The 16,483-nt window shown below is 42.4% G+C and overlaps 1 protein-coding gene across 3 annotated transcripts in view; it reads right to left on the bottom strand.

Annotated features, from left to right (window-relative positions):
* KLF11 (KLF transcription factor 11) overlaps positions 1-16,483 on the bottom strand; it is a 42,429-nt gene that overhangs the window by 12,694 nt on the left and 13,252 nt on the right. The window contains exon 1 of one of the 3 annotated variants that reach the window (XM_074288120.1): positions 989-1,230. The exons of the other annotated variants lie outside the window; for them this stretch is intronic. Coding sequence (XP_074144221.1) covers positions 989-1,030 — 42 coding nt within the window. The 5' untranslated portion in view covers positions 1,031-1,230. Of the gene's footprint in view, positions 1-988; positions 1,231-16,483 lie in introns of those variants that run through there. 3 annotated transcript variants of the gene reach the window in all.

The following is a 16,483-nucleotide window of genomic DNA, read 5'->3' as shown; positions in this document are numbered from 1 at the left end:
GAAAATAATTATCAGAATACTAAAAAAAACAAAGCCAAAACCAAGTACGTGAACTTTAGGGGACGGACCTTTGAGCTAGATTTTTTGGGGGGTGGGATGGGCGTAGTGTGGGGGGGGTGTCTTAGACCCTCCTGGGCAAAAGGAGAAATTCAAGAAAAGAAAGTGATGCTTCTTTTTTTCTAAGCTCTTCAAGTCCCACGCGGCTTTTCCACCTAAAAACCTAATTCCCCCACTCCTCATGTACCCCTCCCCCTCAACTCCCTTCCAAAGCCCCTATAGTGAGAAGGTAGCAATCAGACTGGGAGGAGGGGCCCCGAGAGCCCCACCTCCCCTGCCCCGCCCCAACCACTACCCACTCCCTACAAGGGCACGGTGACGTCATGGGATAAGCAGGGCCCCCGTAGACAGACCCAGCGACTCAGGGGGAGGGGCGGAGGCAGGGAGGGGGGAAGAAAGGGAGACTGAGTCGGGCGGGCAGGACCGCCCCCCGCCAGTGCGGACCGGAAGCTCGGAATGCTCCCCCACCTCCAATCCCGAAAACCGGCAGGGCGCGACCCCAGACGAGTTAAGCACACCCGAGTCCCTCCAAAGGCCCCCCTGGCGCCTCCAGAGGCTGCACGGAGACGGCCCGCGCGCCACGCCGCCCCGCCCCGGGCACCTAACGGGACTAGGGTGGCAGCGGATCTCACTCCCTCGGCACCCTCACTGCAAGCCTGGAGCTCTCTCCCCCGCCCCCACACACACACCCACTCCCAGGCGAAAAGGGGGTGTGAGCGGCGGGAGCGAATGAAAGCAGCTGCACGCGCACAGCCCCCTCCAAAGCCAGGCACCGGCCCTCCCGCCCTCCGGCTCCAGCGCGCCCGAGGTGCCCCGGCCCCCAGGATGGGAAGCGGGAGCGAGAGGACGATCCTGCCCCCCAGGGCAGGAAAATCAAAGGGCCCCACACCCCACCACCCAACTTAACACCCAACCCAGCCTGGAAACTCACCGCAGACGCATCTCCGTGGCTGGCCGTGCCGGTGGTGTGCATGGCGAGGGAAGTCGGGAAGCAGCGAAGCCCGCGCGATCCGAGAACCTTCTGCCCGGCTGCTGCGGCACATGTGTGAAGAAGGTAGCGGCTCTCCGAAAGCTAGCCCAGACTTCGGGGAGAGCAGCCGGCGCAGATCCCCGGGCTGGGCGCGCGCGCCTCCGCCAGCCCGCCCGCCAGCCCGCGTTCGCCGCTCCGCCCAGGCCACGGCCCTCGACGTGCAGGGAGGGGAGGAGCAGGGGTAAGGCAGGGGAGGGGAAGGAGGAGGGCGCGAAGAGGCCCGGGAGGGAGGGCGGGGCTCAGAGGCGAACCAAAATACGGCGCGCCCCGCCGCGGAGGCTGAGGGGGAGAGCCTGGACCAATCACATGTGATCTCTTAGCCGTCTGACCAATGAAGGCGGCGGGACGACGCGTGATCGGAGCCTGGTCCAGGCGTGATCAAGAGGGCGGGGCACGGGCACGTGTTTGTATCGAGTAGGGAGGAGAGGGCGGGGCTGGGAGGGAGAGTCCTGGAAAAACGAGAGGCGGGAGAACTGAACCGAGGAGAGTGGGCGGGGCTTGCAGGGGGGAACCTAAGGGAGTTGGGGGGAGGGCGGGAGAACTGAATCGCCGGGTGGAAAGTAGGGGAAAGGTCTCGGCGGCGGTGGCGGCGGCGGCTGCCTGGGCGGCGGCGGCGGCGGGCGGGGATGTCCCTGCGGTGCGCCGGGCGGAGGGGTGGAGGCGGGGCGGCGCAGTATTTTAAAGGAGCCGCCTCGGCCTTTACCCTCCTTTCTGGCACGGGGTTCCATTTGAGTTGTGTAGACAGCCAATGTGGGGTATTTTTGGATACACAGTATAAAAATAGATCGTTAACCTACATTCTTTGTCCGGAAGTGAAATTAATCCTGCACAGCTGTGCCTCGCAGAACTTTCACAAACTAGCTGATTATCAGTTGCATTTGCGGTGCAGTCAGCTCATGAATATTTATTAAGCGCCTGCTGAGGAGCGAGATGTGGGCTGCTCTCTCCGGAGATACATACAAATAGACAAAAGCGTCCCTGCCCTCCGGGAGCTCACCGTCTCGTGCTGGAGCGCATGAGCAAGCGTCTGGGAAGTTACTTGCTAGAGAGAGAAGGAAGGCATTGGAAGAATGGAGGGGGTTTGCAGAGGGAAAAGCCCTGTGTCGGAGGCAGCTCTGCATCTCTGACTGCCCGGATGATCCCCATGATCTTGGATCCTCATTTCCCTCTCTCAGAGCCTAATATGTTCTAAATTTGTGTGCTCTTTATACTTTGATCACCCCCTTCCAAAGAAATGGTTCTTCCTTCAGTCCTAGCCTGCTTGTGGGACTACTCTTTTGGCCCCAAGGACAAAGGCAACTTCCTCTTTTTTTCACTCTCACTGATGCATAAGTTAAAATTAAATTAGCTCTGCAGCTACAATGGAAAAGGTGTGGCCCAAAGAAACCCCGCCCAGTCTCCCTTAACTTTGCAAACCAAAAGGTACCTGCGGGCTCTCCTTCCCCCTATTTATTTCTCTCCCATTCTAATGTAAATTCCATAAAAGGAAGAACTACGTAGCTTGCTTTTGGTTTAGTATTCCTGCACTTAGGAGGAAGATCTGCGCCTATTAAGACTTAATAGTTCCTTTTTTCATTCATTCATTCATAGAAGGAATTAGATTGTTTAATTACATCATTTTTAGATGGACATTTCATATACTACCTCTCTCCATACTTTTCCAGATTAGCCCTATTCCGCTGCAGTTTGTCCTCTTTTACCTTCATCTTCCATTGCTAACAAACACTTCTTGGAGAGCTCCCTCTTTCCAAATTTGTGTTCTCGCTGGCTCTCACCAGAAAAATACTTTATCCTTGGCCTTTGTCTCGTTTTCATTGCTCTTTCTCTCAGCCCTCCCGAATAACGTGAGCTGCTAGCTCCCAGACTTCCTCCGTGAAGTTCACTTTCATTTATCTACGCAACCCAACACAGATGCCTGTTCCTTTCATCCACCAGGCCCCCAGGTGATTCTCCCCTATTTCTCAAAGAAAGACTCCACCTTTCCCAGAAACTCCAATACTTGCCGTCATTAGGGGTCTTATCTATATCCATAAAGAAAACTGGTTGGATTCCCAGTTACTTTACCTCTCGCAACATCTAACCTCACCCCCACTCTAGTTATACCTCACATTTCTTCAGGATCCTTTCCCTTTCTGATTGGGCCCTTTGACTAAAAGGCAGGGCCTTGGACTTTTATTTAGAGAGGGTCTCCCGCAGCCCCATTTCCTTTGAGCTGAGCTGCTTCTTCATTTCTCTGGCACTCCCTCTCACGCCTCCAAGCTAAGCACCTAACCCCACTGACTTTTCAGCTTCCTTTTGTGTGTAGTCTTTCCCCATTAGCTTGTAAACGCCTTCAAGTCTGGACTGTCTGTTTTTATGTGGTTTCATATCTTGTTTTTGCTCCTGGTTTATTGTAAGCGCTTTATAAATGTTTATTGTCTGACCTCCCTTCTATAGGTTCCCATAGGAATGATCACTGGGAGGAGCATCTCTCCAAGCTGATGCTCCTTCACAACCAAATTCTCCTGTTCTTTCAGCTTTTCTCTCTGATCTCTCTCTATCTGATCCCTTTCTAATGTGAAACCAAGTTTCTTTAAAAAAAAAAAAAAAAAGATTGCATTTTTTCCTAGTTGTACATATATAATAGCTTTTAAAATACACATTTCTTTTCGAATCATGTGGGGGGGAAATCAGAACAAAGGGGGAAAAAAAAACCACAAGAGAGAAAAAAACAAAAACAAAATGAACATGGCCTGTGTTGATTTCCATTCAGTCTCCATAATTCTCTTTGGCAAAATGCCGATGGCATTTCTATGCAAAGTTTAACAGTATGAAGAGCACACAGATTTAGAACATGTTAGAGAGGAAGAAACTGAGGCTCTGAGAGAGGGGAAATGAATAGTCCAAGATTATGGGGATCACGGGGCAGAGTCAAAGATGCAGGTCCAATGCCTTAGATCACTGACCAGCTGGAAAGAGTCATGCCTTTCATAATTGATCATCACGCAATCTTGCTGTTGCTATGTACAATATATTCCTAGTTCTGCTCGTTTCACTAAGCATCAGTTCATGTAAATCTTTCCAGGCCTTTTAAAAATCAACTTGTTCATCATTTTTAATAGAATAATATTTCATTACTTTCATATACCATAACTTATCAGCCATTTCCCAATTGATGGGCATCCACTCATTTTCCAACTCTTTGCCACGACAAAAAGCTGCTACAAACATTTTTGCACATATGGGTCCTTTTCCCATCTTCATGATTTCCTTGGGATGTAGACTCAGTAATGGCCCTGCTGAGTCAAAGGGCATGCACAGTTTTATAGCCCTTTGGGCGAAGTTACAAATTGCTCTCCAGAATGGCTGGATCATTTCACAACTCTACCAAGAATGCATTAATGTCCCAGTTTTCCCACATCCCCGCCAATATTTATCATTATCTTTTTCTGTCATTTTAGCCAATCTGACAGGTGTGAGGTGGTATTTCAGAGTTGCTTTAATTTGCTTTTCTCTGATCAATAGTGATTTAGAGCTTTTTTTATATGAGTATAGGTGGTTTTAATTTCATCATCTGAAAATTGTTCATATCCTTTGACCATCTATCAAATGGGGAATGACTGAACAAGTTTCTTCTTGATTAAATTAGCTGGGATTTATCTGGTGGCCCCTATATTTACAGTCAAACAATTCCTGATCTGACTTTATGTTGTTTCCAGAAGGTGTGCACCCTGAGGTCAAGGATTATTTTGTTTTTATTTTTGGATCCAGAGCTGCTGGTGTTACAGCTGGCGGCTAGCTCTGGTAAAATAGGCAATTACTAAATGCTTCCAGAATTGAAAGGAAAAGTGACAAGATTAAGGTTATAAAGTAAAGTATAAATTTGAAGCCAGATCTCCCAACTCTGCCCAGGACTCTTCAAAGTAAGGATACTTGTGAGCTCTTCTTTTAACACCTAGAAATATTCATCTGGGGCAGCTATAGGTGACACAGGGAATAGTACCTGGCCTGGACTCAGCAAAGCTCATTGTGAGTTCAAATTTGGCCTCAGACACTTACTAGCTGTGTCATCCTGGGCAAGTCATTAGCCCTTTTGGCTCAGTTTCTTCATCTGTAAAATAAGCTGGAGAAGGAAATGGCAAACTACTCTGGGATCTTTGTTAAGAGAACTCCAACTGGGGTCATGAGGAATGGGACATTGACTAAACAACACTCATTTACCCAAAAGCTTTTCATGCAAAGGAAAAGAACCTTGTATTAGGAGTCAGGAGTTAATGAATTCCAGTTCTGCCTTTGCCATTTATTGACTTGGACAAGTCAATTACCCTCTTTTTGCCTCAGTTTATTCACTTATTAGATGAAGAAAGGAAGAGATTGGATCAGATCTTCCTAGAAGCTTACTGTACATTCTGCAATCAAAAATGTGTTGTATCTAATCATTCCCCAAGGAAGAATTGTAAAATTATTTCCTCTTCAGACACATTTTTTTTTCCCTGTGGTAGCATATATAGGATTGGCAGAAACAACCACAGTAGAAACCTTTCTGAACACTTGGTAAGAGCTATTAAAGAAATGTAAATCACTTCAGATGCTGAAAGTGAAAGGAAGACTTTCAGAATTCCTAACACTAATTCATTGCTCAGTACAAGCCTCCAGAGACTCTGAGATGGGAGAAATTATAAGAGTCCAGATTCAGTAATTTTGGACTTGGAATCATTTTTCTGGACCTAATCCAAACAAAATCTGCCACAGAAATTCTCTTTCCTTCCCTGGAGCAGAGTTTTTAAAACCATCTGTAGAATAGGAGGTAGCAGAACTGCTGTGGATCTGAGCTTCATAAAAAGCATGCTCACCCAGTTAATAGGAGTAGCCAAGAGATATCAATTCCCCTTAACTAAATGCCCTTCCACCCAACCTTCCCTATATTTTCCTTTTATCCTGTTATTGGTAATAAGTATTTGCCAAAAAAGGAGAATTGTATACACAATTGTAATTGCATAATTTCGTAATCATACTGATTTAGATCTGGAAGGAATCTTAAGAAATCATCTTGTCTAACCCTATAAGTATACAGATGATGAAATTGAGGTATAAAGTTGAAAGTAATTTGTCTGTAGTCATCACTGCCTCCATCTGCTGCTGTCTCTGGGGCATGTGGAACCATTCTCTAGGAACTTCTTGGACATTCCTTTTATATACCTGACATCACAGGTGCTGAGAGGTGCTGGGAGGGCTGCATAAATGTGCCAGTTTCACATCTCTGCCTAGGACCAGAATTTGTCCTCTCTGTATGTCTTCCTGACTCCATGCTCAGCAGTTCATCCATCGGGCCACCCAGGTGTGTATGTGTGTATGTGTGTGTGTGTGTGTAGGATTTCACAAAATATTTACAAACAGTATGTAATCTATTTCGAGTAATCCTGAGTCTCATTGAGGGGGCCTTTTAGTAATCTGCAGAATAATGTAATCAGTCCTTAGTTGCAGGGAGGAAACTCTAGAGAACCTCCCCCCATAAGTGTTTCTTAAGGTAGGGCTCCCAAACTCCAAAAAGTCCATGAACAGGTTTCAGGGTGTCCTTTATTTTCACTAGCCTTTAACTAAAACTTAGCATTTCCTTAATTATGAACATTTTAAAAAGATTATCCTGAGAAGAGATCTGTTCACCAGACTGCCAAAAGTATACACAAAAAAATTAAGAAACCCTGCCTTATGGGACATCCCTATTCTGTTTGGATTTTTACTGAGCCTTTCTTTTTCACAGTATTTAACTGAAAACCTTGGTGAGTATCTATCTTCCAGTTTTATGCTATTATTGATATTTATAATCAAAAAGCATTAAATAAAGTTGCCTCTCTGGTTGCATTGATCCTACTATCTTATATGAGATAGTAGTAATATATGTATGGAAGAAGACATTTTGTTATATAAGAGCCGTTAAAGCTGTATTTTGTTCTACTGAGTCAATAGATTTTTAAAAAAATATTTATTTACATAATCAACAAAAAATAAACACAATGAGCTCTTGCATTCCTTATATCTCTCAGTCATTAGGTTATGATTATGCAGATGTATATGTAGAAAGATGTCTGTAAAAGCTCACCCATTGTTGTCTCATATTTTTGTTAAAATGTCTTTAAATTCCCTCTTTATAGAAAATAGCAGCTATAACATAAAAATGTAATAAAAAATGCCCATCAATACACAAAAAGCCCAAGAAAAACAGGCAGTATTTGGAAGAAAATCTGTGACCTCATATATACCTAAATACAAATATACAAAATATAGATAAATAAGCAAAATTAACTCAACACTCTAATGTTCTGGAGTAAATCTGACACTAGGTATCAAACACTGAGACAAAGTGGTTCAGTGGAAGGGGCACTGAACATGACATTGTGGGAACTGAATTTGAATCCTAAAGGCTCTTTGTTGTGGAAGAACCATGAATTCAGGACACTGCCTGTTTTTAATCCTGATTCTGACACTAGCTACGTGATTTGGAGTTTGTGGGGTATTCAGGGAGAACTAGCGCCTTTCATGTAAGGACTTGCCAAGACTTTGAAAATGAAGGGCAAATAACTGCATTTTTCTGGGTCTCAGTTTCCTCATTTGCAAAATCAGAAGATTGAACTAATAATTATACAGTGTTTACTATGTGCTAAGCATTGTACACTTATCTTCTTTGATGCTCAAAACAAAATAGACTTAAGTGCTATCATTATTTTCTTTTACAAATGAAGAAAGTGACTTTGCCACAACTAAATGACATCTCAGGTCTGTTCCAGTTCTAGATTTATCATCCTAAGAATGTGCCCCTATTCAAAAGGAACAAAATAGATAAAAGGAAGGGAAATGCTGCATTGCATACAGTAGTGATAAGATTTTCATGAGGAAATTCAAGAGAACATCTGGGCAAAGATCAGAAGGAGAGACAGAAGCAATGTTGTCATGGAGTATACTACAGGTTACCTGGACAGAAAATAAATGAGGCATTCAAGAAACACATCATAATTGTGGCAAGGAGACATAATATGGAGATCTTTAACCATCTAGCCATCTGCTAGAACATTCTGTGTACCAAAAGTAGAACAGCTAATGGTCTTGGATAACCTCAGGATAATTTCATTCTTCAGAAGATAAAAGAATCAAGTAAGGAAGCTACTATTCTAAGTTGATTCTTACTGGGGCAGCTAGGTGGCACACCAGCCCTGAAGTCAGGAAGATCTGAGTTCGAATCTGTTTCGGACATTTAACACTTCCTGGCTGTGTGACCCTGGGCAAGTCACTTAACCCCAATTGCCTCAGGAAAAAATAAATTGATTCTGGCATATTACCTAGAGCTAGAGAGAACAAATTTTAAAAGGTTCCTAAGAAGACGAGGTGATATGTCAGACCCCAAAATTCAACAAAATAATTTAATATAAGCAAGAAATAGCATGAGGCATTCTCAAAAATTATCTGAAGATACACAGTGAAGTATTTCCGATGAGTGAGTCTATTGTCTTACAGAGATTAATGTGGATGTTCAGGGAAATCATCAATGAACTTAGATTTATTTATTTATTTATTTTTGAGGCTGGGGTTAAGTGACTTGCCCAGGGTCACACAGCTAGGAAATATTAAGTGTCTGAGATTAGATTTGAACTCAGGTCCTCCTGAATTCAGGGCTGGTGCTCTATCCACTGCGCCACCTAGCTGCCCCTATTTTTATATTTTAACTTATTTACTTTGTCCCCCCAAATCAAAGAATAAACAAAATAAAACAAAAAGCAACCCCAAAACATACCAACACTTAAGCCCAAGTCCAACCTTTCACTGTAAACTATTGAGCAAAAAATATTTTTAAAATTGGTTTCAAATGATTTTTCCTGAGATTATAGTAACCTTTTGTCATTTACTGGTGAATTACAAAATTGAAGACTGTATCCATTAATTTTAATATGATAGTGAATGAGATGAGGTGAGATCTTTCAAGACAGTTGTGAAAATTGAGTAAGGCTTCATCTACTTCAGAGTTCGAGTAGGCCTGAAGGACTCTGAAGGGCATTGCCTTCCCCTCCTATGACATCTCCCTATTTCATCCAAATATGGGCAACTATGTACTTATTGGTCAAGTTCAATTTCATGGATAGATCTCGCGTTTAGAATGTAAGACTCTCAGCCAATGAGGATGAGGGTCAGTGGTGGGAGGGGGCGTTTTGCGTTAGGGATTAAAGGTGCTGTCCTGCCCACAGGAGGCGCTTCCTCTCTTCGATAGTCTACTCGAAGAGTGGGACACCCTTCTCGTGAGAATGTACAATAAACTTTGCTTTTCTCTAGAGCTCTCTCCAGCTTTTTTATTAAATGGTGTTCCCTCACCATTTCCGTACCACACAATAGCACTAACATGATCCATTCTGGCGTAGATTTTTGAAAGGTGTGTACAGATTCTTGAAGCAGAATTGGACAGGAAACAGGCAGTAAAGTCGAAGGAGGTGAAGGGATAGGGGGAAAGGTGTTTAACAGAAACCAGGTTAAAAAGCATAGTATAGTCCCATACTATATACACTAATAGTGTCCAGAGTCTTAAAAGTCAGAATGAGCTGAGGGTAAAAAAAAATGTGCAACTTTTTTTTTTTTTTTTTTGTCTTTTTAAAAGATATACTAGAGAAACAAGATGGAGCAAAGTAAGGAAAGGACCCATTATTCAGTGCAAATGGAATAATTATGAATGATAGAGAAAAGGCAAGCTGACTCAAATCTGATTTCATTTGTTTTCTTTGCCAAGGAGAGTGATCTTTGGACTGAAAATCGACCTTTTCCCTTTCCTCTCAGATGTCTTAACTCTCTACAATCTAGTTTCCTGTATCTCAGCATCCAAATTGCTCACTCCAGAATTACCAAAGATCTCTTAATTATAACTCTAACGGTCTTTTATGAACCCTCATTCTTCTTGACTACATACAACTTTTGACACTGATTACTCTCATTCTGTGTCCCCTTCACCCTAGGTTTCCATGTTACTACTCTGTCCTTGTTCTCCTCAACTTGTCTGACTACTCCTGTCTCCCTTGCTGGATCTTCTGGCTCTGTCCAGTTGGGATTGCTAAGCCAGTCAATAATCTATGGAAGAGATGGGGTAGAAATGGAGAAAGGCAATTGTCCTGATTTCCTCTCTTTCCCCCCCCCCAAACTTTCCCACAAAAAGGGTTCCTAAACTAAAGGTTGTTGAGATTGATTTTGAATCTTGGCACAATTCTAAGGCATATTATTAAAGGAATGATCTGGAGAACAACAAAGGCTTTAAAACTATGTTTACCCTTTGATACAGCATACCACTACTAAGTCTGCATACCAAAGAGATCATTAAAAAAAAGAAAATGATATGTACAAAAATATTTATAGCTGCTCTTCTTATGGTGAGAGAGAATTGGACATTGAGGGGAGTTCCCATGTGGTATATGAATGTAATGGAATATTATTGAGCTATAAAAAACAACCAGCAGGATGGTTTCAGAAAAATCTGGAGAGACTTAATGAACTGATGCTGAGTGAAATGAGCAGAACCAGGAAAATATTGTACACAGTAACAGCAACATTGTGTGATGATCAAAGATTGTAGACTTATTTCTTTTGAGCAAGACAATTCCAAGGGACTTGTGATGGAAAATACTGACCACATCTAAAGAAATAATTATGGAATCTGAATAAAAGTCAAAGCATACTATTTTTGCTTTTTTTCTTTCTCATGTTTTTTCCATTTTGTTCTGTGTCTTCTTTTACAATATGGTTAGTGTAGAAATATATTTAACATGATTGTATATGTATAACTGTATAACCTATATCAGATTGCTTGCTTTCTTAGAGAGGAGAGAAAAATTTGGAGCTCCAACTCTTACAAAGACCGATATCTTTATAAGTAATTGAAAAGAACAAAATTATCTTAAGTTTAAAAAGGGGGTTGCATACGGTCATTGCACATCTGGAAAAGGAAGCAATGAGCACAAAGAACCTGTAGGGTTTCATTAAAATAGTTTACACAAAACTAACCTCATTTCCACTTTTGAGAAAAGGTTACGTGATCTGTAAGTCATGGGAATGTCATAGATGTAGTTTAATTAGTTTTCATCAAAGTCTTTGACAGTATCTCTAGTTCTCTTAATGGACAAAATGAGAGATTCGGGTAGGTAGTAGTATATATAACCAGATAGATCTGAAATTAGCATAAAGTGTGGTTACAAAATGTAACCTAAAGGGCCAAAGGTGGGAAAAGTGTCAATAAAGAGCTCTAGAATTAAAATTAGGGCTGGGATTGTGTTTTTTAACATTTTTAGAAAAAACTTGGTTAGATAGATGAGGCCATTTTCAACAATGAGATGAACCAAATCAGTTCCAACAGAGCAGTAATGAACTGAACCAACTACACCCAGGGAAAGAACTCTGGGAGACGACTATGAACCCAATTCCCCTATTTTTGTCCCTGCATTTTTGATTTCCTTCACAGGTTAATTGCACACTATTTCAAAGTCTGATTCTTTTTGTACAGCAAAACAACTGTTTGGACATGTATACATATATTGTATTTAACTTATTCTTTAACATATTTAACATGTATTGGTCAACTTACCATGGGGGGGAGGGGAAAATTGGAACAAAAGGTTTGGCAATTGTCAATGTTGTAAAATTACCCATGCATATATCTGGTAAATAAAAACTATTAATTAATTAAAGAAAAAACTTGGTTAAAAGTCTGGATGACATGCTGTGAAGTTTTGGGATGATATAAATTTGAGAGAGTAACTATCTACTGCATGAGAGAATCAAGACTGAAAAGATTAGCCAGGATAGAATTATGACTAAAGCTAATGAGATGAAATAACAGGGATAACATTTAAAGATTGGGTTTAAAAATTAACTTCCCAAGGATAACAAAAGGAAAACATGATGAAACAGCATTTGTTCTGAGGTTTAATCATTTTAGAAGACAATAAGTTAATATGAGTCCATATTACTGTACCTTCATGGTACTCATTTCTTTAAAATAGAACAATTAAAAGGCATTCAGTAATTTAACTTATAACTATAATTACCCTCATCTGGAAAGCTGGCATTTAAGGCAGTTAGGTTGTGCAGGGGAGAGAGTACCAGGCCTGGAATCGGAAAGACCTTGGTTCAAATTCTGACCAAAATACTGACATATGAACCTGAGCAAGTCCCTTAACCTATCTTCCTCAGCTGTTAAATGGGGACAAGAATAGCATTTACCTCCCAAAGTTGTTGTGAGGATAAAATGAAATAATATTTGTAAAGTGCTTGGCACAGCACCCGGCATATAGTGGGCACTTAATGAATGCTTGTTCTCTTCCCCTCTCTCTTTTTAACAAAACATAACTGCTTGAAAGGTGGCCAATTAGCTGATTAACATTTCATTTCAGTGGCATTTTCTGATTAGCTCCTGGGATTAGCCTGTATTGGTGAAACAGCCAAGCGGGCTGGTTCCCTTTCCAGTTGACTCTCCAACATATTCACAATCTTTGCTGCCATTGCCATGCTTTTGGATACGCTGCACCATCATGCAGAGGGATCAGGCCATTCCTGCCACTGCAGACCTCCACAGGCACCTACTTAGGAGAGAAGGGAGACGGGCTGCCAAGATCCAGGTGCAAACTCTCCTAATTGTGGGTGCATACAGACTGTTCCAGTGGGCAGAACTCTCATGACATTGAAGATAAAATACCTCCTCCTTCCTCATTTCTGATTAGAGTCACCTCTTGTCACCTTGGGAGATGAATCCTAGAGGCCCCAGCCAGAAACTGCCTCTTGTTCCAAAAGGTGCCCTGGCTCATCCGTTCTTCTGACTCAGCAAGTGATCCAGCATCGACCTGCATGCCCCCCTGAGTTCGCTGGGGGCCGGAGTGGCACAAGGGGATCTGTGCATGCTCCCCTTAAGCATCGTTACATCCAATCCCAGCACGTTTCACACCTGTTACACTGGCCAAAGACCTTCTCTCTCACAGCCACCAGCTGAGACAGGTAGTGTAAATTTTATTCTCACATCTATAAAGGAGGCACAGATAGGACCTTACGGCTCCTATGAGAGTGTTGGCTCTAGGAGCCAGGGCATCTACTTTTGAGTCTCCCAATTCTTTCCATTACAGCTTGCTTCTTCTCAGATAAAATCAATGTTAATTGATCAGCTAATCAAACATTATTTGAACCCTTTGTTAAGTGTTGAGGACTCTGCAAATCATTAAACTGCCTTCTAAGAGTTTATAATCCCCTTAGGAAGGAAACAAGCATTTATTAAGTGCCTACTATGCGCTATATACCATGCTTAGTGTTTTACAAACATTTTCTCATTTGATCCTCACATCAACCCTGGGAGGTAAATGTTATTGTCCTCATTTATAGATGAGGGAAATAAGTGCCTTGCCTAGGGTCACACATTGCACTAAAATCAGGGTAGAATTTGAACTCAGGTCATTCTGAATCCAACCACTGTGCTACCTAGCTGCCTCAGGGAAACTCAGCAGCTATCAATAAAATATGAAAAGCAACAACAGAGTGTAGTGGAAAGTGATAGATTTGGATTCAGAAGACCTGGATTTCAGTGTACTTTCTGATACTTGCTTTGCTGTAGTTCACTCATTCTTCAGTCCCTCTAACTCTCCATGACCCCCACCCCCACCCCCTTGGAGTTTTCTTGGCAAAGATACTGGACTGGCTTGCCATTTCCTTCTCCAGCTCATTTTACAGATGAGGAAATTGAGGCACACAGGGTTAAGTGACTTGCTCAATAACCCAACTATTAAGTGTTTTAGGAGGGACTTGAACTCAGGCCTGGCACTCTATCCACTTTAACATGTAGCTGTGGTAAATCTCTTAATATTAGCTGCCTTTATAGGAAATATTTTAAGAGTTACAAAATGCTTTATAAATTGTTGGATACAACTCCTTGAAGTAGGTACTTCATGTATAATTATCACCTTTTTACAGGAGAGAAAATTGAGGCACCCAGAAATCAAGTGCCTCAGGTCATACAACTAATAAATGTTAGACAGGATGTGACATAAGGTCTTCCTACCTCTATACCTAGTACTTGGGCTACATGGCCACACATGTGACCGACCCCTCTAACTTTAAATTTCTTCAAATATAAATTAAATTATAGTTCTTCAAATGAAAGAACTGGACTATGTTTGTTGATCCATTCCAATTCAGAATCCAATGATCCTGTCTATGAACTTCACTACATCTCCTTCTTATTCATTCAGCTCCTACTGAGTCTGAAGAGTTCCCATAGTTTCCATCTGTTCATTTACTCTTCTTAGATCAGTTATCATCCTCCATTTTCCAGATTTCTTTTTCACCACAAATACTGGGGAATTCCAAGGACTTAGAGAAGGCCACAAGTGTCCTTGGTCAAGTTGTTCTTGCACTATGTCTAATAAGGCCTGAATTTTATCACTTCTTAAGGGCCACTGTTCTACCCACACTGGTGAATCAGTCTTCCACTGAATAGGAACCAGTGAAAGTGCAGGTAGGCCTTCAACAGCAGCCCTGCCTAAAAAGCCGAAGTGCTTATTTGTAATCCTATCTGCTGTAAAATGTCTCTTCCCCACAGATTGATGGGGATTTTTTCAACCACAAAAGGAGTAAAAGCTCCTGTTTCTCCTTCAAATACCCATCTCAAAGGCCTAGCACTAACTTCTGCTGCTATTGATCCTCCCATCCCAGACATATAGGTGTCTGCTTTAATCTTTGGCCAGTGACTGGGCCAGTTGGCACCTCTAATAACTGTACGATCTGCACCCGTGTCTACCAATCCTTCAAATGGTATTCCGTTTATATAAATAGTAAGCATAGGTCGGTCAGCTGTCACAGCTGCTGTCCAATATATTCCTGGATTTTGTTCATTGGAGTCAAAATCTAGGCGACTATCACGAGGTTGCTTATTAGGGGTACGTAACAATAAGCCTGATGCTACTACTTCTCCTGGTTGATAAAAAAAAAATCTGTTGGAGAGATTTGAGTAGAAGACACAGCAGATCTCTTCCCAGAGAGTGATCCGGCAGCTTCTAGAGACGACAGCTCGCTACAATTGGCGACAATTACTCACCTAGTAATCCCAACATCAGTCCACTCCAGCTTGCTCCCTTCTTGAAGTAGTTTGTACAACTCTGCAACTTGATCCCCTTTGGCAAAGTGCCCTGATGCTAGAGTCCCTAGAAAACCGCTTGGAGGATGAGGAATTTAGGGGCCATAAAGGCACAATGCAGCCTGAACGGAGTTGGAATCTTTGCTATCTGTCTGGGGACAGTGACCTTGGGACTAGTTTTCCTACCCAAATGCCTGAGCTAAGCAGTTCTGCTCACTTTCCAGGAAGATTTCCCTGGGTGACCCAGCCAAGGTGGCTGGCACCAAGCCCTGGAGAAACTGTGAATTAAATACGCAAATAGATTTGTGAGCATGAGTAGGAGGAAATCACTGTGTAAACCTGGAACCATTGTATAAAAATTGTTGTTATAACAAGCCTTCACCCATTCATAGACAGGCTTCATGAATTTCTGTGGTCCCCAAATATGTCCTCTGGTTGCCAACCCTTCAGGATTCATCTCTCTGTACTGAAGCAGGCTATCAATAGCTGAGGCATGCTATCACCATGTCCAATCTTGAAGCTGGATGGCACAATACAGCGTGGGCCAAAGTCATGAAGACATGTTCAAACCCAGCCTCGGATACTTAATAGCTGTGTGGCCCTAGCAAGTCATTTAATTTCTTGGTTTCTTTGTTTTCTCCTCTGTAAAATAACTATGACCTTTGCAAAGGAGCAAGAGGAGATGTTTTCAAATATTTCTTCTTTAGTTGAGAGCAGGGACTGCTTCTTTACCTGTATTTATCATGTTCATCATTTCCTATAACATAGTAACATCTCATCATATTCACGTTTAGCCTTTCCCCAAACAATGAGCAGCTATCAGCAATGAACACTCCCTTTTCTTTTTCAGAGTACCTCGGCAGTTCGCTTTAATTTACCATGCTGTTCGCCCTTTGTACTCAGAGGACCAATATCATCACGATGTCAGGGTCAAGGTACAGTGTGTTCAACTGCAGTTTATTGGCCCATTACAAGCTCAGGAAGCTTTATTACAGGTCAGGCACAAATTACACATTTGAATATTTGGGATGTAGACGTCCCTGGATTTGCTCATCTCACAGTTCCTCTGTGCTGCTACTATACTGAGGTATGTGGAGTTTTCAGGGAGGACCAACATCTCTGGACTTGCCAAGGGCTGCTCATCCTCCTGAGGTGTTCACTTGATTTATAGACTCTCACCTGTGGCTGCACAGAAGCTGCAGCAGCCACACCCCTGTAAATGAATGTAAATACAAATGAATGTAAAACATTCATGCAGCATGTGAAAACTTCCTCTGCTG

The sequence above is a fragment of the Sminthopsis crassicaudata genome, chromosome 2 (genome assembly GCF_048593235.1).
Source record: "Sminthopsis crassicaudata isolate SCR6 chromosome 2, ASM4859323v1, whole genome shotgun sequence".
NCBI lineage: Eukaryota > Metazoa > Chordata > Mammalia > Dasyuromorphia > Dasyuridae > Sminthopsis > Sminthopsis crassicaudata.
This window is presented reverse-complemented; position numbering and strand designations above follow the sequence as displayed.